Here is a 23626-nt window from a genome sequence, read left to right as displayed (position 1 = left end):
AGAGATTATATTCACTAATCTCGATTTTGTAATCAAAATAATGGATTGTTTTTTAAACACTACAGTGAAAAAATTGATTGGATCTCTATCGTCAACTGTGATTATCAATTAATGATGAATAAATATTGGATATTAAAGAGATGGATAAACAATAAAGAAAAATTTTATATTAAGTAGATAGATAAACAATGAATAAAAATAATGAAAAAATTGATAATCAATCAAATTGATAAATGATTCTAATTGTAGGATTGAGTAATTGATGATAGATTATTCACTAATTTATAATCTTAATATTAAAGAAAAGATAAAATTAGAATATCTAAATTAAAATAAAAACTTAAAAATTGAAAAATAAAATTCAGAATATCTAAATTATACTTAGTTTTAACTTCATAGTTTACCATTTTCAATAAATCAACAATCAATAAAATTTCTTTATCTTTTCTTTTTCTTCATTATTCTTTCACAATTTTATTATCTTTGCGTACTCTTTATGTACTCTTTCCGTTTTATTATGGTATTAGAGCTTCTCTTGAGTTCTATTGACATCCATGGGAAAAATCAACCAATTCAAATTTTAAAACTCTTTCAACCTCTCCTTCCACTATGAATAATCAACTTCCCTACTCTATCCTAGATCAAGGAAAAATGGCACACCAACAACTTCATCCAGAGCCTCTTTTGAACCTTTCATCAGTCCATCACTTTTCTTTCATAGCACTTCCTTCCAATAAAGACGCTCGTCTTTCAAACTAACTTGAGCTTTTGTCAAGTCCAACTACTCATTATTTTTGTTTTTTCAATACTTTTTCTACTATTAACAATTTTTCAATTCGAGATTCATTATTGAATACTTGGATCATTGATTCTGATACCACGGATCACATTGCATCAAATTTGTCTTGGTTTATTTCTTACACAGAAATTTCTCCTATTATTGTTCATTTACCAAATGGTTCTTAAACTACTATTTCTTATAAAGGCATCGTTCAATTTTCACCATCCTTGATTCTTCATGATGTCCTTTATTTACCTCATTTCAACTTTAATATTATCTCTGTCTCAAAAATTACTTCAGCGTTCATATGTGAACTCACTTTTTCATCTTCTTCTTGCACTCTACAGAGCAACAATTTGGGAACAATTGATTTGTCCAGAATGAGAGAGGGATTATATGTCTTTGAACCCAATTTCGGTAAAATTTTATCCACTACACACTTCATAAATTCCATCCAATCTCCACCCATTACACCTTTAAATATATTGCATTTTCATTTTAAGACACCTTTTTGGACAAAGACTTAATCATTTACATAAACAATTTCCTTTTATCTCTATGCATCATGACGAGGCTTGTGACATTTGTCATCTTTCTAGACAAAAGAAACTTTTGTTTTCTCAAAGTTTTAACAAAGCCAATGCAAGTTTTGATTTATTACATTTTGATATTTGGGGTCCGTCTCGACAAAATTCTATTCATAATCAGAAATATTTTTTTACTATTGTTAATGATTTTAGTCGCTTTACATGGGTTATTTTATTAAAATCAAAATGAGAAGTGCAAAATCATGTAAAAATTTTTATTACTTTAGTTGAAACACAATTCAACTCCAAAGTCAAAACTATTCGTTCTGATAATGGACCATAATTTATTTTACATGATTTTTATGCTTCAAAGGGCATTATTCATCAACGTAGTTGTGTTGAAACTCCTCAATAAAATGGAAGGGTAGAACGCAAGCATCAACATATTTTGAATATAGCTCGTGCTCTTATGTTTCAAGCTAATTTGCCATAATCTTTTTGGTCTTATGCTGTTAGACATGCTGTTTATTTACTTAACAGATTTTCATCATCCGCAATTAATCTTAAAACACCATTTGAGATTTTATTCAAGCATCCGCCAAATTATCATTACCTTAAAGTTTTTGGATGCTTATGTTTTGTTTCTACCCTAATGGCAAACAGATCAAAATTTGATCCAAGAGCCAAAAAGGCTGTATTTATTGGCTTTCAACATGGTTTTAAAGGATATATTGTTTATGTTTTAGAAGATAAAAGAATTGAGATTTCTAGAAACGTGATTTTTTATGAAATGATCTTGTCCTTAGTCACAAAAAATGTCCAATTCCATACACTCAACCCAACATTGTCAAACACACCTTCTCAAAAACAAGATTCAATTAGTCTTCCAGTTGAACTCTCACCTATACCCATTGACCCAACTCCATCTAGTTCTTTATTTTCTCCAACAACCTCTCATTCTTCCTCACTATTGTTTCCTAACCAAGTTGAACCCATGATCACCGAATCACTTTCAACACACACACCCATCTCTCCTTCCGCACTAGACACCAGTCCACCATCACCTTCTCATCCCCCGTCACCTTCTTCACCACCTGAGCAACCCCATCCTCGTCATTCCGACCTCTAGCATATCTCTCTGATTACTTGTGTAATTTCTCTCTCATCTCTACAAATCAATCTCTCTCAAAGTGCAAGTATTCTTTATCTTTAGTCATGTCTTTTTCTTCTCTTTCATCTTCACATAAAAAGATTCTTTTATCTCTATATTCTGACGTTGAGTCAAAGTCTTTTAAGGACGCCAATCAACACTCTAATTGGCGTAGTGCTATGAAAGATGAGTTGGATGCTTTTGAGCTGAATAAAACTTGGCGTCTTGTTGATTGCCCTACAGGGGTTAAGCCGGTTGGCTGTAAATGGGTCTATTGCATCAAACGCAAGCCTGATGGTTCAGTTGATCGATATAAAGCACGCATTGTGACTAAAGGGTTCACTCAAACTGAAGGTGTTGATTTCTTGAAAATTTTCTCCCCTGTTGTCAAGCCTGCCACTATCAGATTAGTTTTGGCATTGGCCTCTATGAAGCATTGGTCCATACATTAGTTGGATGTCAATAATACTTTTTTACATGGGAATCTTTCTGAGAATGTTTATATGACTCTGCCACCCGGATTTACATTTCCTCAACCGAATCAATGTTGTAAGCTACTAAAGTCACTGTATGGTTTACGACAATCTAGTCGTATGTGGTATGACAAACTTTCTCATCTTTTGCTATCTCATGAATATCAGCAGACCTCATTTGATTATAGTCTATTTGTTAAATTTATTGGTGATCAAATTTCTATCCTTTTAGTCTATGTTGACGATATTGTTCTCACTGGTAATTCTATTTCTGAACTTGCTTCCATTAAGTCTATTTTGCACCAACGCTTCCGAATTAAAGACTTGGGCCCATTAAAATATTTTTTGGGTATTGAGGTTGCTCAATCAGTGAAGGAAATTTGCTTATCTCATAGAAAATACTGACTTGATCTTTTGGAGGATTCTGGTTTATTAGGTGCTAAACCTGCCTCTGTTCTAATGGATAGTACCACAAGACTATATCAAGACAAAAGTCCCCTGCTATCTGACCCTTTTGTATATTGCCGTTTGGTTGGCCGTCTTATCTATCTCACCACTACTCGACTGGACATCATGTATGCCACTCAACAATTAAGTCAATTCATGACATCTCCTACTGAATCTCATCTTCAAGCTGCCAAGCATGTGTTAAGATATCTGAAAACTAGTCCCGGCAAAGGACTTTTCTTTCCAAAAGAATCAGAAATTCAGCTTCTCGACTTCAGTGACTCTGATTGGGCCGGATGTCCTGACACTCGGCAATCTTTAACAGTTTATTGTTTCTTCTTAGGCAGTTCTTTAATCTCTAGGAAGACCAAGAAACAAATCACCGTTGCTCGCTCGCTCATCCACGAAAGCAGAATATCGTGCACTTGCCAACACAACTTGTGAACTTAAATGGATAATAAATGTGTTACAATTTTTACGCATCTCTCCTATCCGTCCACCAGTTTTATATTGTGATAAATCAGAGTGCTCTTCATATTGCTGCTAACCCGGTTTTTCATGAACGGACCAAATATTTAGAGGTTGATTGTCACTTGGTTCGACAAAAAGCTTAAGCTGGAGTGATGAAACTTCTCCCAATTTCCTCTTCTGGGCAACTAGCTGACATTTTCTCCAAGTCTTTGTCTTCTCAACTCTTCCATCTTAATCTGAATAAGTTTAGTGTTCTTGACATCTTTCATCCTTCAGCTTGTAGGACATATTAAACCACTCTTCCACCTTAGCCCATGACAATAATAAAGATAATTTTAGCTCAACAGAATACACAAATTCAATTATAATTTTAGTCTTTATCTTATCTTATCTTTATCCTTATCTTTATCTTTATCTTATCTTTATTTGCTTTTATCTTTCATAGGCCAATGCTCTATATATACTTAGTTTTACCTTCATAGTTTACAATTTTTCAATTAATCAACAATCAATAAAATTTTTTCATCTTTTCTTTTCCTTCATTATTTTTTCACAATTTTATTATTTTTGCATACTCTTTATGTACTCTTTCCATTTTATTAAGAACTAAAAATCAAGAAAGAGAGGCGTTATCATGGAATTGAATTATTACACTACAAGATAAAATTCATATTACATTTAATAAATGATGTTTTTGAATGAAAAAGCGTAGCTATAGATATTATAGTAAGGCTATGCTTTAAAGCGACCTTTCTTATATCTAAAAACTGCTTCCAAGTGATGTTATAATATTAGTGTTACTATTAATTAATTACTTTTAAAAAGGCAACAGATCAGAGAAAATATATAGGATATGCTTTTCAAACATAACATAAAATAATGTTGCCTTAAGCATAAATTTCTTGTAATGTTAATAAGATAATGACTAAAATAAATATAAAGTGATTGTTATGATACCTTACAAATAGTGTCTAATTTTCCAAAATAAATAACTAGTTAATATTTAATAAATTTTAAATATTTAATTTTTTTACTTTAAAAATAGAATTCACTTAAATATAAACTCGTTGATCACGTATAAGTCCTTTCTATTTAGATATGTAGCATAAATGTAAAATTGGTCAATTCTTTTTTCAGTAAAATCAAACCTTTGCATGGCCTGTGTAAGGAGCTCAAATTCTTGAATGGTTCCATAGTGTAATCAACCATAGTCATCCATTGAATCATTGTGGCCACTACCCTTCTAAAAGTAATATATTTAGGCTCAGTGTTTATAACAAATGGCCAAAAATATAACTCATCTACCCTCTCTCTCCCACAAGGGATCTTTGTCCCAAACTCTAACTTCATATACCACTTTCAATCATACAAAAAAGTCATATCTTGTTGATTATAAGATTTTTTTAATATATTCTCATAAGGAATTAAGGAGTACCTAGCTAGATTTAAAGTAGTTATTACTTAGTGGTATTACCACTTTTGTTTTATATCATTTCTGTAGCATATTGAAATTTAATTTTGCAAAATTTAAAAGAATTTTGCCGTGCATGCAAAGATTCTTCTTTGTAAAAAGACATATATGACATTGCCTTCATTTTCGGAAAGGAAAAGTCTAGGGGGCAGCAATTCTATTGAATTTTGGCCAGCATGTAACCAGCAGAAAAATGTGAGCCATTGGATGAAATCTCATACCAATCTCATACCAATCTCACACCATCAAATCATCATTGATGGTTAGTTGATGGCTAACAATCACAAAAGTTGCTGTCCTCCGAGCATTGCTCTTTTGGAAATGCCTTGTGAAGAGATTGTACTAAACTTTGATTGATTTGATCAACAAGAGATGGGCTCAATTTTTTGGTGATGGACTTGAGTTTATTGTATGTGAAATCATGTGCTTCCCCTAATATATCTTCTCTATGAACCTTTAATTGTACAGCCTCATACAAACTCCACATTCCTTCAACATCTTGAACAACAATAATTTCATCGAATTTTCCTTTTTTTTTATTCTTGAATATGTTAAAACATCTGTATAACACACACATATATTTAACTAGTGTGAACCGATAATTAATAATTGGTATGATTTTCTTTTTTCTAATGTAATTATATAAAAGATACAAAAATGAGTTTCACTACAAGAAAGACGTCGAGTATCGTTGGATTTATCGTCAGACTTTAGCGTCGAGTTTATCGGCAAATTTAGCATCGGATATGGCAAGAAATTCGTCACTCTAAAGTATTACCATCGGATTGAGGCTCCGACAATGACGTCGACAGTAATATTTGGAGAGAAAACGGGTAAATTTGGGTGCATTCACAACCGTCAAATTTACCGTCGGATGATCTGATAGTAATCGTTTGTTAGTGAAACGTTGCATTTTAGTCACAATGATCACTTTACTGTCAGATTAATCCGACGGTAAAGTTGGGCTAAATTCAAACGTGCAGCCCTTCTCCCTCACTTGTCCGGGTTCTCTCTCTTCTCTCTGTCTCTCCTCTCGTGCTCTCTGTTTCTCCTCTCCCATCCTCTCGTTCTCTCTGTCTGTCCTCTTCCATTATGTGAGTTTAGATTTTTTTTATTAAATAGTTTATGAAATTATTGATTAAGTTAGTGTAATGAAATTTGTGATTAGAATTCGGTATAGTTTTTTTAGTGGTTTTAGATTTTTTTTTTGTGACTTTAGAGTTTTGTTAGGAATTTTACCAAATTAATGATTAAATTATGGTAATAAACTTTGTGGTTTAGGGTTTGGGTTAGGATTTTTAGTGTTTTTATATTTTTTTGTGAGTTTAGGATTTTGTTATGAATTTTATTATCAAATTATTGATTAAAATAAGATAATGAAGTTTGTGATTATGATTTTTTATGTTAATTTAACGTCAATAGAAATTATAATTAAGGTAGGTTAAGTAGGGTGAGATTAAGAGCGTTCGACATTGTTGGATGAGTTTGTGTAGTTTGTTGAATTAATTAGTGTCACCTTGTGACTTTAATAAGTTTTTTTTTTCATTAGGATGTTTCTTTGTTGCTGACATTAATTGGATTTCGCTTCTTCTGTATTGTGTGCATCGGTGTTTCAGGTATGTTTTCTATCTCTGAATATAATTAACTATTTAAGTTTTACGTTGGACTTATTTTTCTTAGGATAGCGTTTTACGACGGAAGTGGGAGAAGGTCGCATAGAGGCGCCTTCTCGAAACCCTTGTTTCCTAGAAAATTATGGAGTTATAAGGGGTTGCATACTAGAACGGTTAGAATTTGATGTGTTATTGAACTCATGTTTGTTCTAATTTATGCCTGCAGCTGTTTTCAATGTGAAAATTGTTATATTTATTTGATGAATGTCTCTGAATTAAGGAGAAGTTCTACCAAAATTTTGGTTAATTTGTTTTAAATCTTGTTTAGTTTGTAGAAAATGATAATTGTATTTGGCAGAAGATTCTAATTATATGGTATGCTCTGCTGATTTCGTAAAAAAAATTATTGCATAAAGTTGTTCGTTAAATTCTAGGGTATGTATTTTAAGATGATTCCAAATTATCGACTATAGATGTATGATAGGAATAATGGTGGACGAGAAAATTAAAACTTGAATTCTTTGATGGGGTTGACGCTTTTGTTGCGCATGTGTTTAGCATAAAACCATTTAGGTCTAAAAAGGTATCCATATGTTTGTATGTAAAATGTCGACTGACTAAGTGATTAGAACGTATGAATATAACACACTACCTATATCGTAACGAATTCAAAAATGGGTATTGGATATAGATGGAATACGGAGAAGTGGACCAAAAATTATAGCAACATTTTCCAATGTGACAACACACTCGCCAACCAAAAAGTGAATATATGTGTATCAGAGTGCTATCTTTCGATTAGTGTATTAACCATTGCCGATTGACACTAAAATTACTCTAATAAAAAAAATATGATAAAAATCAGTTTCCTATAAATGTCTCTCTATAATCGGATTGTATGAATCCAACAGTAGTAAATAATTACACGAATGGATGACGTTGGTTGGCCCAATTGTCTGCAGAGGGTGGCTTTCGAGTAGGTTCGTTCGCTGGAGCCTCCTTCCGACTTATGTACGTGAGTAAATGGGGGGTGGTACCTGCAAAGACACTCCGATGCCTAAGTCAGCAAGGGTGTTAGCAGGTCTAGAGAGTATTGGGCCTAGAGATACCTGAGGAGTGTCAGTGTATTTATAGTGGTGAGCCAATAACTACCGTTGGAGTAGTGCCGTATCTTTAGGGTGTTAACCGCCCCATTATCTTGGGGAGGTTAAGATATGGCTTTACGAAGCGGTTAGAGAGATTTTAGGGGCGGTTACCCATTTGAATGAGTGTTTATCTGCCCGGTTACTCATTTGAATGAGTGTTTATCTGCCAGCTAATCTCGTGCCCGACTTCTTTAGGACAAGTCGTAGTCAACACCGATTTCTTATCACGAAGGTCGGTGCTTAGCAAGGCTCAATCCTCTGGACTAGACCTTTCTTTTGGACCTGGGCCTTTATTATTGGGCCAGGGTATGAACAAATAGTATCATTGACTATTCAAAATATACTAAATTTATCTTACAAAAATTTCACAATTATATTTAACTTCTAACAATAATTAACAGAACTTAAATATATCTAAAATATAATTCTAATAATTATTATTAAATATATTAAAAATGTATTTTTTTAATATCTAAACCTATGTATAATAATAATAATAATAATAATAATAATAATAATAATAATAATAATTAATGACTTATTATTAACTAAATAATTCTATAACCAGAAATTCTAAAACGCATCTAAATTACTCTAATATCACTATAATAATATTATTTAACAGTAAATTTATTATAATAATATTTAACATAACTAACTAATTCCTTGTTCATGTTCACGTACGGCAAAATGATATATGTTAATTACTTATTAACTAATGTGATTATAATGATAACAATAATTGTTATATCCAAAATTTAAAAACATAATTATAATACAATAAATATATTAATTAAATATCTAATAATAATTAATTAATTATAAAATTTAAAAATATCTAATTTTTATTACACATAACTAATATATTTATTTTACAAAAATATTCAAAATTTATTTTATAGAAATTTTCGAATTAGCTTCTAATAATTAATAAAATTTAAATACATCTAAAATATAATTCTAATAATTATTACTAAATATACTTAAAAATATATTTCCTCAGCAACATTTACTAACTAACTGAATAAAAAGATATCTCTAACAATTCCACGTATCATATTATTAACAAATATAAACTATCATTTAACCTCTAATATTATTACTATTATTTTTACTAAAGCAAAAAATTTAATAATAATAAGTTAATAACTTACGTAATAAAATGACTGAGATAATTAATAATGTAGAGTTTAGGATGATTAACCTTTTTTTTTTTTTGTCAACTGAATTAGACAGCTCCTAATTTTAGATATTAACCACATGCTTTACACACTCACACACTACATAAATACATATTATAGATAAATGAAGAGAGTTGCATGTGTGACATGTGACAAAAAATACAAATTAACCTAATTGAACCGTCTGATTACTCCTCTCATTAAATCAGACTGTTCGATTTATTCTCTTTTTCATCACAATAGCATAAAACACCGTATTTCCTAATAACGCTGCCACTCTCCTCACCATTTCAAAGTTAAAAAGTGTGAAATAGTGAGTACAATAATGTATATATACCAAGCAATTGATTTACTTACGATATTTGATTCATGCATGCAATAAGAGAGAAGTTAATGCGTCTAACCACCCTTCTATGAGCAAGTTGTTAGTGAAATAAAAGTAGCATAAGTGCAAGATAATGTTTGTATTGAAAATAAATTCTCTCAATTTTTTTAATTATTTAATAAAATGTGATTTAAACCTTAAATTTTTTAAGTAAGACAAAAAAAAATATATAAAAAAATATTAAATAATAAAAGATCACACTTTATCAAATAATTAAAATAATATTTTTTATTTTTTTATTTTTTATCTTTTATTTAATTGTATTTATTAGGTAACAAAATATTTTCATTGATGTTATATTTTTCCAGGCATCAGTTAAGGCCTCAAAATGTAGCATATCTAACTCAACCTAAAAGTTAATTCAGCACAGTACATGAATGAAAACGTCACATGCCCAAAATATTGATGGTGTTTGTTATAGTGTCTAAAAAATATTGTTTAATTGCTAAAATAGGTTTAATAATTAATTTTAAATTTAAAAAGATAAAAGTTAAAATTTTTTAAATATTTTAAAGTTACTATAAAAAGTAATTTAGGCAAAAGTTAAACACCAAACAAAAGTCACCATAAAAGAATTAAAAAAAGAAACCATGAAAAATAAGAAAGAGAAGCGAAGAAACACACTCAAACTTCTTTTAGCTTCTATAGGAAATTATATATTAATTGAACAATAGGGACTAGTATCTGCTGCTGAAAATTGAGCTGAAACAAAAACTGAACAAAGTGCTCCTGTTCCAGCAAGTTCAATCAACGTATCTGGGAAGGAGAACAGAGCAATCCAGAAGCATCAGCCCCTACAACTGCAAGGTCACATACAGTGCATAGCTGACCCTCCTGGCTCAGCACAAAGCGTGCAGTGCAATATGGACAAGAAACATCCTTCTGTCCGCGGTAAATTGGCACATAAGTTGCACCACAAACCACAAATGGGTTTCTGAAATCATAGTTCAACTGTGTGGTATTGGTCATGTTCTTTTCCGCAGCTCCCAGAACTTGCCTTGCTGTCTTGGCATGGTTTTCGACAGTAGGATTGGTCTCGAGTAGCCTCCTCGCAAAGTTGGCAGCTGTGGCAAGGTTCTTTGCCTTGTAGCAGACAGTCATTGCATTAAGCAAAGCTAGCCTCAAATGAGGGGTTTGGAGATTACAATGGGTGAAATACGCAGCAAGCTCCTGCTGGCGTGCTGGATTGTCCTTAATTTCCCTTCTCTTCAGCTCCATCTGCAGACCCAAAACATATTCTTTGACTATGATAATCAACTCCTTCACATCATCAACTTCCTTCCTCGACTCAACGACAATCAAAGGAATTGTATGAAGGATACTGGTAAATGTCTTTAGAGCCTCGGTGAATTTCCCTGCTGTAGTTGATTTATAACCAGCTTTGAGCTTTTCATCTAATTGAGACAGTTTGAAAGGTAGTGCGGGTGGGCCTCTTACATCTGGACTAGATAACTCACTCCAACCTCTTTCAACAGCAAGTGATATAACTGGGGCAGATGAGAAGGCACGCAGGTAGGAGTGGCTGCTAGTATGAAGATCAAGGAAAATGGATCTCAAGGGAGTGAAGTTCTTTATTGCAAGTTGCCTGTTCAGTAACCTCATGGCTGTATCAAAATTGCCAGCAGCCGCATGATCAGCTGCAAGAGATGATTTCTGAATCCACATCTGGCTAACTGTAATCCCAGGTGTTGGGGCCACGAAAACTGAAGATCGTGTACCGGTAGAAGCTTTTGGAGTTTCAGCTTCAGGGGGAAGCTCCAGATCTTCCAGCTCCCATCCACCTTCTCCATCATCCTCTTCACCCGGCTCTCCATCATCCAAAATTGCAGAAATGTCTCCATTTTGTATGCCATCCACATCAACCATATCAAGCTCCTCACCCCAGTCACCATTAGTAGCTTCATACTCTTCTTCTTCAGCATCGCCGTCTGTATTGCTAAAGCCACCATCAAATATGCCTCGCATGACCCTAAGAAGGGGCCAATCACCACTGGTTATTACAGGTGATGGTGGCATCAAGAGAGATGGTTTTTTCCCCTCAGGCAAAGATGGAAGATCATCCCCCAGTTCAGCCGCAAGCCTTTCAGCAACATCATGTAGTCCATGGACTTTGGCAGTGAGGTATGCAAGATGCAAATGACCCACATTCTCCAAAATCTTAACACGCTCTCGGACATCACCCATATATAAGGCATTGTGAAACTGGCCCATCACATCATTCTTGACTTCGGCAATTTTCAACATCTTCGCAAGTTTCTCCACATTACCAGTAATGAGATAAAGGAAAGACAATCTCTCAAAATTTTTGGTCCTCTGGTATGCATATTCTACTATACCAGCATTGCCTTGTCGAAGAGCTTCAACCCCTAATCGATACCAGTGATCTTTCTCATCAATTGCAGTGGCTGATGCAACAGCAATTTGAATGTTCCCACTCTCTAACGCCAATTTGAACCGAATTCTCTCATCTTTCACAAAATGAAGGGCAACTTCAGGAAACCCTTTCTGCTGTAGATATGCAATCATAGCCTGCCCACAAAGCTGAGAGTTCTTTATCATGTTCATGACATGGTCATATCTTTTCTTTAAGAGAGATAGCTTAAAGATATATTCAGTCGCATCAATAGCTATAGCTTTGTTTTTCCCATCCCGACCCAAGCAGAATATGGTGTTTCCAACAACCTTTGTGATATAAATTGGGACATCCAGTGTTTTTATTATCCCGCTATCTCCATTAGGAAGGCAGTACTTGATATGATTTAATGTTGTGTAAATAAAAACGCCGTTTTCATCCCATGCTCCACTTTTCACGCGGATTGTCTCATGGAGGGTGCATTGGTGAACAAGCTTCTTGCTTGCGATGACAATGGCATGTTTGCCGAGCAAGGCAACAGTTTCCATGTCATTAGACCAGACAACATACTTGATAAAAGGGGTCTGAAGATCACCGATAACAAGCCTCTGCTGAAGATCAAATATAAAAACCCTATCCTCTGACCTACATAACAAGTTGCCTGTTCCAGCATAAAATATGGCATCTGTAGCAATCGGGAGAGCACTCTTTTTAACAAGCTCATTCTTCAGATTTTTAACTAGGACTTGATTGCTGGTTTTGTCGAGCACAGCAAACCTATTCCTAGCCACAAAGACAGCTGATCCACCAAGACCTTTCTTTGGCTCTTGCATATCTCCCCTACCAATAACTGAGTCATCCTTGGATATGGTATACAACTCATAAGACCCGCCCTCCACATCTGAACAGAGAAGAACCGCATTTTCAGATGGGCTATAGGAAAGAGTCTTCGGACTTTGATTCAGAGTTAAAGAACCAGGTCGTCGAATTGGAAGTACTTGTGTCTCTCTCTGTGTTGAAAATTCATAGTAACGCAAAAAACGGTCTTTTGCATAGAATAAACAATCACCACTAACTGCAAAAGCCGGCCTTTCTCTCTCCAGCTTAAAGACAATCATTCCACTGTCATGACCAGCAGCCAACAGATTCATTTCAGGATGTATTGCAAGAACCCAAAATCGATCATGCTCTCTGCGGAAGGTTTGAATTCCAGTGCGCTTTGTCGCATCCCATACTCGAATACTTTTATCTTCAGAATTTGATACAATGATGTCCTGTTTGGCATGGAACATAACACATGAAACATTATTCATGTGCCCTCGCAGAGTATCCACTTCCCATGCCTTAGTATCTGATCACAACATAAATTTTATTAGTGAAATGTGCGAGATGACAGCAAATACTTTTTCTTCTTGGTTAACCATCTAGTACAAAAGTTAATGCACACAATAAATGTATTTTATGAAACATTTTTGTTGCCAGCACTAAACAATGATATGCTAATATTTTTAATAACCACAATGGCATCAATGGGTATAGTATATGAAAGCCTACGGCAGCTCAACTATCGTATGCAAAATAGAAAGTCACAGATACTACCACTCGGTTGTTATTCAGGACAACAAAAAAGAAAATAACTAGGCTTCAATTTTACCATTCATCCTCCAAAGTTTCACTTGTCGGTCATCAGCTCCAGAGACAATGAGAGGAAGTGTAGGATGAAAAGAAGCCCAGTTGACCCCGCGATCGTGACCTTCCAACACATATTTAACAACTGCATCAACACCACCAAAAAGATCTGTGTTCATCTGACTAAAACGCAATATATCATCTGAAGGAGGCCCAGCCTTCTTTTTGAGAGAACCAATATCCCAAACACGAACAGTCTGATCTAGAGAGGCTGACACCACAATATCCTCTTTTGGATGGAATGAAGCACACATAACATAATGATTATGCCCTGTTAGGACAGATATACATGTTCGTGATTGCCAGTTCCATATGCGAATAGTCTGATCATCACTTGCACTCACAATCCACGGGTTCTCATGATGAAATTGCACAGTGCGAATATAATCAAGGTGTCCTAGAAGAGTGAACAAACACCTATGCAACTTGTAGTTCCAAACCTTAATCTTGTAATCATCCCCTGTCCAAGGGAAAAAAAAAAAAAAGCAAAAGAACAAAACCATCACCAATAAGCAGCAAATAATATGAAGTAAAACCTTCCCCTTCTACAAGTGACAAGATTTTTTTTTTCTTAACAACAAAATACACCAATTTCCCTTCCTCTCTTTATCAAGTGACAAACATAATTACATAAGTGCAGGAAAAATCACATTTAGACCCAACCAATCACACACAGAGCTTAGTTTAAAAGAACGGATTTGTTACTAAATTAACAGATCTAGATAATCTCAATTACACCAAAGATATATCCTTTTTATATAAATTAGAGCCAAAACAAATCACGAAAAATTACAAAGTGTACCCCTCATGTGTACTGCTCACTGTATCAACACCATGGGGCAACCAAAGATTAACAGGTAAAGAGATAATATGATTATCAGCATGGTTACTAGAAGCATACTTATTACTACACAAACAAAGGCTTTCTAAAACTTAAATATATTACCTACCAGAAATGTTTAGGTGGATCCTAACATAATTTAGATGTGTACAACATAAGCTAGATTATGTTTCCATAGTTGACTATAATAGCGTATGCACAATCAATGGAACAGAGTATTAAGCAGTGAATGGAACAAATCAAATGCAGAAACAACCGAATGGCCTTACCTCCAGAGACAAAGAGAGGCTGAGAATTGTGGAAGTGAACACCTCTAACGGGGCCATCATGCTCGTCAAACCTGTCGATGAGGGTTCCCATGCGGTAATCCCATAGTTGAATCACACCACTGTGAAGACTCGCTAGGATCCAGGGCCTTTTGCTGTGAAAACTAAGCCCCTTCACTCTGTTACTCTTGGTCTCGAACTTGGTCAACATTTTCTTCTTCTTCTTCTTCTTCTTCTTCCTCCCCCTCAATCACTAAGCACTCTTTCGTGCCCTCTGCAGCACCATCCAATAAAAATCAAAACGGTATCAACTATCAAACCAAGACAGAGAAAAAAAAAAACTTGTGTTTTGCATCGCAATTGAACCTCAGAATGTGAATATGAGCATAGTAATCAGATTTTCGTTAAAGGAAAGAAAAATGGGAATCTAAGCGCATGGAATCGTTACTGTATTGAAGTCTTTCAGGAAGCGCAATGTGGGAATGATGAATCATGGAATTCACCTCGACGAATCGGAAATCAAGTTCACCGACACAGGTGAGCTCATATATCTAGAGAGAGAGAGAGAATATTGAGTGATGTTGTTTCAGATGAGATCTGTTAATTTTCGAAGACAAAAGCTCTCAAAAGAAGAAAGTGGAGAAAAGAGAGAGAGGGCGGAGAGAGTAGAGGAGCAAAACGAGTAACCGAGAACGAGGGTTTAGGAAATGCATTTTATTTGCTTACACATAACTAGTCGTTGATTTAGACACATTTTTAAGTTACACTGAATTTATTATTAGAGACCACCAGGCCCCAAGTCAAATGAGTTTTTTTCTGTTTATAATAAAAAACAATTAAATTAAATACATCCCCCCGTATACCATTTTTGGCTACGATATCTATCACTTCTCCAACTCACAATGCATTAGCTTCATGTCCCTTGAAGCACCTTAATTAACAATCTCTTCCGCTCTGGTTTCGATGTCGAAAAGGAGTAACATCAGTTAAAAAGAAGATAAAAGACAGGTGAAAATAACTGGTTGACAAGATATATGTAAGCAGTAATCACACTTGTAGATTAAGAGTAGAACACTACATACTAGACACACCATCCATAGACTACAATATAAAAATGACTAAACGAGCAATGCTACAGGATTAGCGTAATTTCTTCTTCAACAGTTAGTCACCAATATTTTTAGATGACAAGTTAGTCACCAATATTTAAAAGTATTATATACGATGCTAATGCTAGGCTGTTGAGGTTCACGTATGGGATTGCTGGCCAAAAATACTGGTCAATATAAACTAAAATGGTTAGTCCTTGAGTTTTTCTCAATAAGAATTTACGTGTGTTATTACCTTGGATTATGTTTTCAAGGAATTGTTCATCCTTCAAAACTTCTGTCCCTGCAAGAAGAATGCATATATGAAAATTCCCGGGTTTTTTAGATCCTAACACGCCCAATCCACTATTCTTGATAACATACTCATCTAAATTTATAAAATTCGCACCAAATAAACCTTCAGAAAGATATAATAGCTAAAAATTTACTTCTAATAATAATAATAATAATGTGGATGATCATGATGATGTGGACGTGCAGCAATGCTAGTGTTTGCGGGTTAATGGTACCTTCTAGGCTTCTACTGACGCTCAAACGAAAAGCTGTGAGCCTCAAACAGAGACTCTGCTTCGAGAGAATCCCAAACTTACAAGGTTGCATAAGTGCAGTGCACCCTAAATTGAGAGAGAGAGAGAGAGAGAGAGAACAGAGCAGAAACGGAGACAGAGAACAACAACCTCATTTTGATTAGGCAGTGATAAAAAATAGATAAATTATATTGACTATTTAACACCACTGTTAACAAAGTACACTTAATGGTATGTAGCTAAAATATTATAGACCATAAATAAAGATAGAGCAATGCTATGAAACTAAAAAGGTATTAGTCAAAAACCAGCCAAATACCTCTAGGTTAATTCAAAATTTCTACGAGTTAATATATATGGATGTTTCTTCTGCTAAGTATTAGAATGTTTTTTTTCATACTAAATGGATGTTCTTTTATATATTTTTTTGATTTTATAGTTAATTATTTTTGCTAAAATATAACTGAATATTTTTTTTGTTAAGTATTAAGATGTCTTTTTTATATTTTTATAATTGTTCAAAAATTCCTTTTAACTAAGATTAAGTGTGTAGTTTGCAATCTTTTTAATCATCAAAACAGCCCCTAATATCCCAAAACGTAGAGAAAAATATCGACATAAAATTATAAACTCTTATTTAATAACATAATTGATACAACCGTACAACAAATTAAGGTACATATATAAACAAAATAAAAAGAAAAAGAAACCATCAAATTCGTACAATAATGATTATTGATTCAACAAGGATGGAACAAAAAAAGGAATAAAAGCTACGTAAAGAGATCGAAATCATAATTCCACAAACGCCAACAAAGGGAAGGAAAGTGACTTTCAGCTACAATATCAAATTACAAAGTCTCTGTCGAAGGAACTACTTCAATTTACCAGAATGTCAAAAAATTATATTCCACAAACATACACCCCGGATACTTCTTCATTGGCACCACCATCTGTTTCAAATTGGTCATAAGCTACGCCAGATTTGTCTGCATCTGATGCAGTAGTGTATGATTCGTTAATGAAATCATGATTTGTTGATTGAATTGGTATTGTGATAGTTAATGAAATCATGATTTAAAAATCCGATTGGTATATTTATATTGAAAAATGAGTTGCATTAAAAATCGGGTTTATGTATATTTATATTGAGGAATAGTTTGGTTTGAAACTATTTGAGAAGGCTGAGAATTCTAAATTATTGATTTGAAGCTTTTGAAGTTGGTTTAAATTGCTATTGATGAGATTTGGTTGATTGAGTTCTCGATTTGTTGATTTTCTTGAGAGTTGGTGTTGTGATAATGATTTATTGGAATTGATTTGAATGAATGAGAGATGTTTGATTTTGTTTGGTTATGACCTTTGAAGGGTGGCAAAGTTAGAATTTTAGAGGGGATGCTATTTAAATTTTTATAAAAATTAGAGATTTTGTTTGAAGTGTTATTTAGAAAAGTTTGGATTCAAGAATTATATTATTTGATTTTGAATTATTAAGAAAAGAAATAAATTATGTTTTTGAAGCTTTATTTATTACGAAAAGTATTATATTTTGAGTTCGATTTATTAAGAAAAGAATTATACTATTTTGAATTCGATTTATCAAGAAGGGAATTATGTTTTGAGTTCCAATTTATTAAGAAAATAATTATGTTTTTAAGTTTGATTTATTAAGAAAAGAATGAGATTTATCTGGAAGTTATGCTTTTGGAAATTTCAAACAGAATTGAAGAATGGATTATCGAGGTTAATTTGAGACTTTTGATTTAGTGAAAAATGAGTTTTATGAAGAAGAAATGGATTTAACTTGTTCTTTTAAAAAAGATATTGACATTTGAGCTTCCGGAGTAATATGTAAGGATTGTGATTTTGTTCCGGTTGATATTTGAGTTTCTTGGTTGGAGGTAAGGACCGTGGTTTCATCCCACTCACGGAGAGGCAAATTGAGGATTTTCTCTCTTGTATTTTGAGGGATGTGGGGAAGGTAGTAGGGCATTCATCTCCTAATTTATTCCTCTACATTCTCGTTAATTGTGTTTTGAGGGATATGGAAAAGATGGTAAGGGACTAATCCTTCAATGTTTGAAAGTGGTAGGGCACTAATTCTCTCGATATTTTTTCCTACATTCTCTCTATGTCTGTAAGGTGGTAGGGCACTAATTTTTCGATCTGTATGGCACGGCCTCACCAGGAAAAGGTGGCATGACACTAATCTTCCGATAAGATTCTCCTGGTGTTTTGTCTCCAGGAGAAGGTGGTAGGGCACACTCCTCCGATTATAGACCTCCTGGAGATGCGCAACAGAAAAACTGTAAATCCTGGGAAATTAATAAATAATTAGCCAATAAATTAATTATTATTCAAAAAAATTAAGAAAATTAATTTTTATAATTTAGAGGAGTAGAAATATTAAAAATATGAATTTTGACACTAATTTTAAAGATTTTGGTCTAAAACCAGACAACAGGCCAAACCGGTTGGACCAAATCCAAATCGAACCGAAAACCCAACCTATAAAACACCCAAAATGAGCCTTCTCTTTTCTTCATTCTTGCTGGTACGAGAAGAAGGGAGAGTTACGTTAAAACGTAAACCTAATATCTCCGAAAATTCAATTGTCCGTAATTTTCAATCTGGAGCTTCCATTGATGAGCCGTCAGTGGCCACTTGTTCGTCTCAAAATTTTCTTCAATTCTGTTCGAACAAAGTGATACAAAATTAGCATTTCTCTTCCAATTCTTCCCCTCCTCAATTTTTTTATTTTAGGGTTTGGATATTGAGAAATTGAATGATTTTGATGGTTAGGTGAACTCTAACAGCAGATAATCACTGGGTTTTGTCCAATTAATTTGTGGGTAAGGTAAGGAACTGTTGAACCCTTGTAAAATATTGAATTAGTGAATCCTATGATGATTATAGTGATATTGTGTGAAATAGATTGTGTTTTGATTGATTTAGAGTTCAATTGGGCGGTTTGGATTGAATTCCGGGTAATTAGGCTTGAGGAATTGACGTTTGGAAGCTTGGAGCTTGTAAAAGGAGATGTTTTTGAGGTGTTCTGAGCTTAGAGAAGAATCGGCCAAGGTATAGTTTTGGTTTCTCATAGTTAATGTTTAATGTCACGTGAAAACGTTGGGTAGAAGACCTTAAGATAGGAATGAACTGAATGAATTATTGATGGATTGTGTATATGGTATAAGATGTGTGGTTTAGTTGTTGTTAATGATTTGCTATTGGAGTTGGTTAGTTTTGGGAAAAGATTTAATATTGGTATTTGTTTGATTTTGAAATAATTTAATACTGGAAATGATTTGAATGACTGAGAGGTGTTTGGTTTGGTAGTTGGGACCCTTGAATGGTGGCAGAAATTCGTTTTAGAGGAGATACTGTCGAAATTTCTATAAGAATTAGAGTTTTGATTTAAAGTGTTATTTTAAAAAGAAAGAGATTATTATGTGGCTTGTGTATTTGAGACTATTTGTTGACCCGCTGTCGCAAGATGTGACCAGGCACTTTAACTCTCCGGGTTTTCCCATGGGGATATATATATATGGATTTTGAGTATTATATTTGAGCTTGGAGTTTGACTCCATGGAATATTATATTTGAGCTTGGAGATTGAGTCCATGGATATTATTTTGAGCTTGGGGATGCACGCACAGAAGGACTGTCCAATGGTTAACTACTAGGACATGTCGGGTTGGCTGTATAACCGACAGATGAGTTCATCAGTCATAGGACAGGCATACATTATGTGCATTTGTATCATAGTTGTAAGAATCGAATCGGTGATCAAACCGGCCAGATTACTGGTTCACTGGTTTACTAATTCAACCAATAAATCACTGGTTGAATCCGTAAACCGGTTTCACGTAACTAAAAAAATATAACAGCAAAGGTATAAAACACCAGCTATTACAAAATACAAATTCACATCAATTGTTCAATGTTGGGAGCATAACCTATTTTCAACAGTTCAATTCAAAGGTTCCTGTTAGGCAAGACAAAAGCAACCATATATGCATTCACTAAAATCTGTTTTGGACATAAAACCAGTTTTGTCGACATGTTTTCAAGCCTAAATCTACCGAATGATTTAAATTAAGAGCAAGATTGGTACCTAACTAAGACAAACAACCATGAGAAATTGATGAATGGATAACAAGCACTTAACTCACAAGTAAAATGGTTGCATTCAACTTGAAAATAACCATTTAATTCAACACACATTTAAAAGTAATACCATAGTAGTTCAACAGCAAATAATTCGACAAAAAGACTCAGAGTCACTACACTAAACAGATGCACAATGGCATAATAGTTCAACAGCAAATAACTCCGACAAAATTGATAGAAAATCCAGCAATCCTTCTTCTAAAGCAAACAGGCATAATGGCATAATAAAAAATTAATAAAAAATCCAGCAATCCGAGAGAGGAGGCAGTGGACGGAGAGGACGCACTAACGGCGCCAACGGAGCAAGAAGCCGCGGAGGATAGTGTTTCTAATGGTGTATTGACTGAAGACATTCTAAAATAATATAGAATAGCAATGGTAACCACTATGGATCTGAAAAAAATCAACAATCTGCCATCAACTAGTTCAACAATATGACAAGTTATCACTCAACAATATATACATAATCAACAATCTGCCATTAACCTATCAGTTATTCACTCCCTTAATCAAATTAAAATCCAACTAAATAACCAAAAAAATAGAGAACATTTTGGAGACCAGCCTGGATGAGGCAGATTCTGGCGACAAAGAGGCAGCACCGCAGCAGTGACGCAGGAGACGCGACAACGACGACGAGAGACACGGAGCCACGAACTCGACGTACTCAGACACACTGTGAAGCCAGCGAGACGAAGCAGAGGAAGAGAGTCTTCGAGACTGAGAGAGACTGCGATGAAGAGTGTTGGTGTGACAAGGGGAGGAAGAAGACGACAGGGCGGCGGTGAGGTGAGGTGCAGTGATCAACTATGTATGGTGTGATGAGCAGCTGAGGAAGACTTGAAGGACTGCCGTTTTGGCTTTTGGGGATCTAGGGTTAGGGGGAAGGGGCAAGGGGTATTCGAGAGAGTGACATACATTCGCTTTGAAAACAAAAAAAAGGTTTCCAAATCGGCCGGTTACACAAAAACCGTCAGTTCTTCAGTTTTATCAAAACCTGACGGTTCAAACCAGATTTATCCGATTCTATTCCTTATCTGGTCAGAATGACTAGCCGGACCGACTAGGTGACTGGTTCACCAGTTTTTTGGTCAAACTGGCCGGTTTGGTCTTGTTCTTACAACTATGATTTGTATGTTTTGCTTGGGTATGCATTGTTTTGGTTTGCTTAATTGTTTAACTCTGCTTATCTGCTACTTTTTCTATTTGTTGTAGTTGCATCTCTGTCTGTGTTTTCCTTACTTGAATTGTATGTGTATGTTTTCTGAGAAACCCTTCTTGGCAGAGGTGTGAAGGGGGTTGTTCCACCGGTGATTCGGAGGGTTGAAGGAGACAGAAAGTGAAGTGTTAAGTTAAAGTTGGATTTAGAACTTTAATACCTTAGATAACGTACCTAATTTTTTGTTTACTTGGGTCTTTAAGTTGAAATCTAAGTGTCGGAGTTCTAGAAATGCCTCTGGCTTTCCGGGAACTTTTTATATTAACTATGTGGGTACCTTTACCATACTGAGAACCCCCAGTTCTCATTCTATATATATTCTGTTATTTTTCAGATGCAAGTCGAGAGGCACGTCGCTGAGCGTCTAGAGTTTCCTGTGCAAGCGAAGTTTGGTTATTTTGGGATGCTGTATTTTATATTATGATATGTATATATGTATATAGATTCTCCTCTGCATATATTTTATGTTTTTCCCTCCTAGAGATTGACTTGGAGAAACAGGTGTTTATTATATAGTTTGAGTTTTATTTTGGGTATATATATATATATATTCCCTCCTAGAGATTGACTTGGAGAAACAGGTGTTTATTATATATACTCTGGCCAGCCTTAGCTTCGCAGGTTGAGTCTGGAGCTTGATATCTGTCTTTTTGGAACTTTGATCTGTATATTATGCTTTTAGCCTTCTTTTGATCTCACCTATCCGTTTTACGAATAACCTTGCGAGTGTGACACGATTTTCTATTTTCGCTTTTGTTTAGCTTATTCTTCAAGGCTCCTAGATATGAATTCTTTCTACTATATTTGTGTACGTATTTTACTTTTAGAGGTTGTAATACTTCACCACCTCTACTTTACGACTTAAGTATAAGGCTTTGTGTGGTAGGGTGTTACAGAAACGATACCGGATTAGCTACCGAATGTGTTGGGTTCTGGCAATTTAATCGACACGTGAGCTCACAGTCAGTAGGACAGGCATGCATCATATTGCATTTGTGTGTATTGTTTAGGTGTACATCTTGTATTTGGCTTGCCTATTTGAATAATTGTATATATATGCTAATCGAACTAATTGCTGTAACTGTTCTCTCTGTTTGTGTATTCCTTATATTGTTTTAATTGTGTTTGAATAACTGAGAGATTTCTTATGCTGGTGATGGTGATGCTGAGCGTTGTTCCTGATGTGGTACTGGCTGTAATTGTTCCCTGATTGTAATTGCCTTGTACCATTTGATGCCGGTATTGATTTTGTTTTGAGACTAAATTTTGATGGTGATTTGATTTGAGTTGGACCGGAGACCGTGTTTTGACTTGATTTGGGTCGTGGGGCGAGCTGACTTGATTTGGGTCAGAAGCCGTAACAAGATTTGATTATATGTTAGGTCGGAGGCCGTAATTAATTATGTTATGAGATATTAATTGAGCTATGAAATTTTTATAACTAAAGAAATGAACTTTGAATTTTGAATAATAAATTATTAATATTTTGAACATATTCATAAGACGAATGATAATTCTTAAAAAATTCCTTACTCAGAATCATGTAAAAGACGATGTTCTCATCCCCTACAGATTTTCATTTTTAAGATGGACGAAGAGTTTAAGGAGTTTTTTCTGTGTATTTGGTTGTTTTGTATACTATTGTATATATTATAGTTTTTTTCTTGCCTTTATTCTTATATTTTTGTAAGAGGGATAGGAGTCGTGATATGTAACGTTTGTGAGTTATTTGTATAAAGGACTATATATGAAGAATGTTCGGGATGTGGAGTCGAAGTCCTTGCGGCAAGAGCTTTGAGAGGAGT

General features: G+C 34.4%; 2 protein-coding genes and 1 long non-coding RNA gene across 5 annotated transcripts; 1 reads left to right on the top strand and 2 right to left on the bottom strand.

Annotated features, from left to right (window-relative positions):
* Window positions 1-2637: 2637 nt before the first annotated feature.
* On the top strand, window positions 2638-3822 carry LOC107462302 (uncharacterized mitochondrial protein AtMg00810-like). Its single transcript, XM_016080880.1, has 3 exons — window positions 2638-2812; window positions 3164-3190; window positions 3368-3822. The coding sequence occupies exons 1-3, from the start codon at window positions 2638-2640 to the stop codon at window positions 3820-3822; spliced, it is 657 nt and encodes a 218-aa protein (XP_015936366.1).
* Window positions 3823-10221: 6399 nt separating this feature from the next.
* LOC107462428 (coatomer subunit alpha-2) lies at window positions 10222-15533 on the bottom strand. Of its 3 annotated transcripts, none has more exons than XM_021129459.2 (4): window positions 15160-15533; window positions 14797-15067; window positions 13652-14146; window positions 10222-13348 (listed from the first exon to the last, which is right to left on the bottom strand). In XM_021129459.2, exons 2-4 carry the CDS (start codon window positions 15002-15004, stop codon window positions 10392-10394), a joined length of 3660 nt encoding a protein of 1219 aa, XP_020985118.1. In that variant the 5' UTR covers window positions 15005-15067; window positions 15160-15533; the 3' UTR covers window positions 10222-10391. The 3 variants fall into 3 exon arrangements, with proteins under 3 accessions (XP_020985118.1, XP_015936496.1, XP_015936497.1); XM_016081010.3 differs by having other exon boundaries at window positions 15242-15533; XM_016081011.3 differs by having other exon boundaries at window positions 15297-15533.
* A 460-nt stretch (window positions 15534-15993) lies between these two features.
* On the bottom strand, window positions 15994-16532 carry LOC127741102 (uncharacterized). The gene is made up of 3 exons (XR_008002053.1): window positions 16412-16532; window positions 16138-16185; window positions 15994-16069 (listed from the first exon to the last, which is right to left on the bottom strand). It is a non-coding gene; the product is annotated as an uncharacterized LOC127741102 (long non-coding RNA).
* Window positions 16533-23626: the final 7094 nt, after the last annotated feature.

The sequence above is a fragment of the Arachis duranensis genome, chromosome 8, assembly GCF_000817695.3.
Source record: "Arachis duranensis cultivar V14167 chromosome 8, aradu.V14167.gnm2.J7QH, whole genome shotgun sequence".
In the NCBI taxonomy this organism is placed as follows: Eukaryota; Viridiplantae; Streptophyta; class Magnoliopsida; order Fabales; family Fabaceae; genus Arachis; species Arachis duranensis.
Note: the sequence above shows the minus strand (reverse complement) of the source record. Positions and strands in the feature narration are given on the sequence as shown.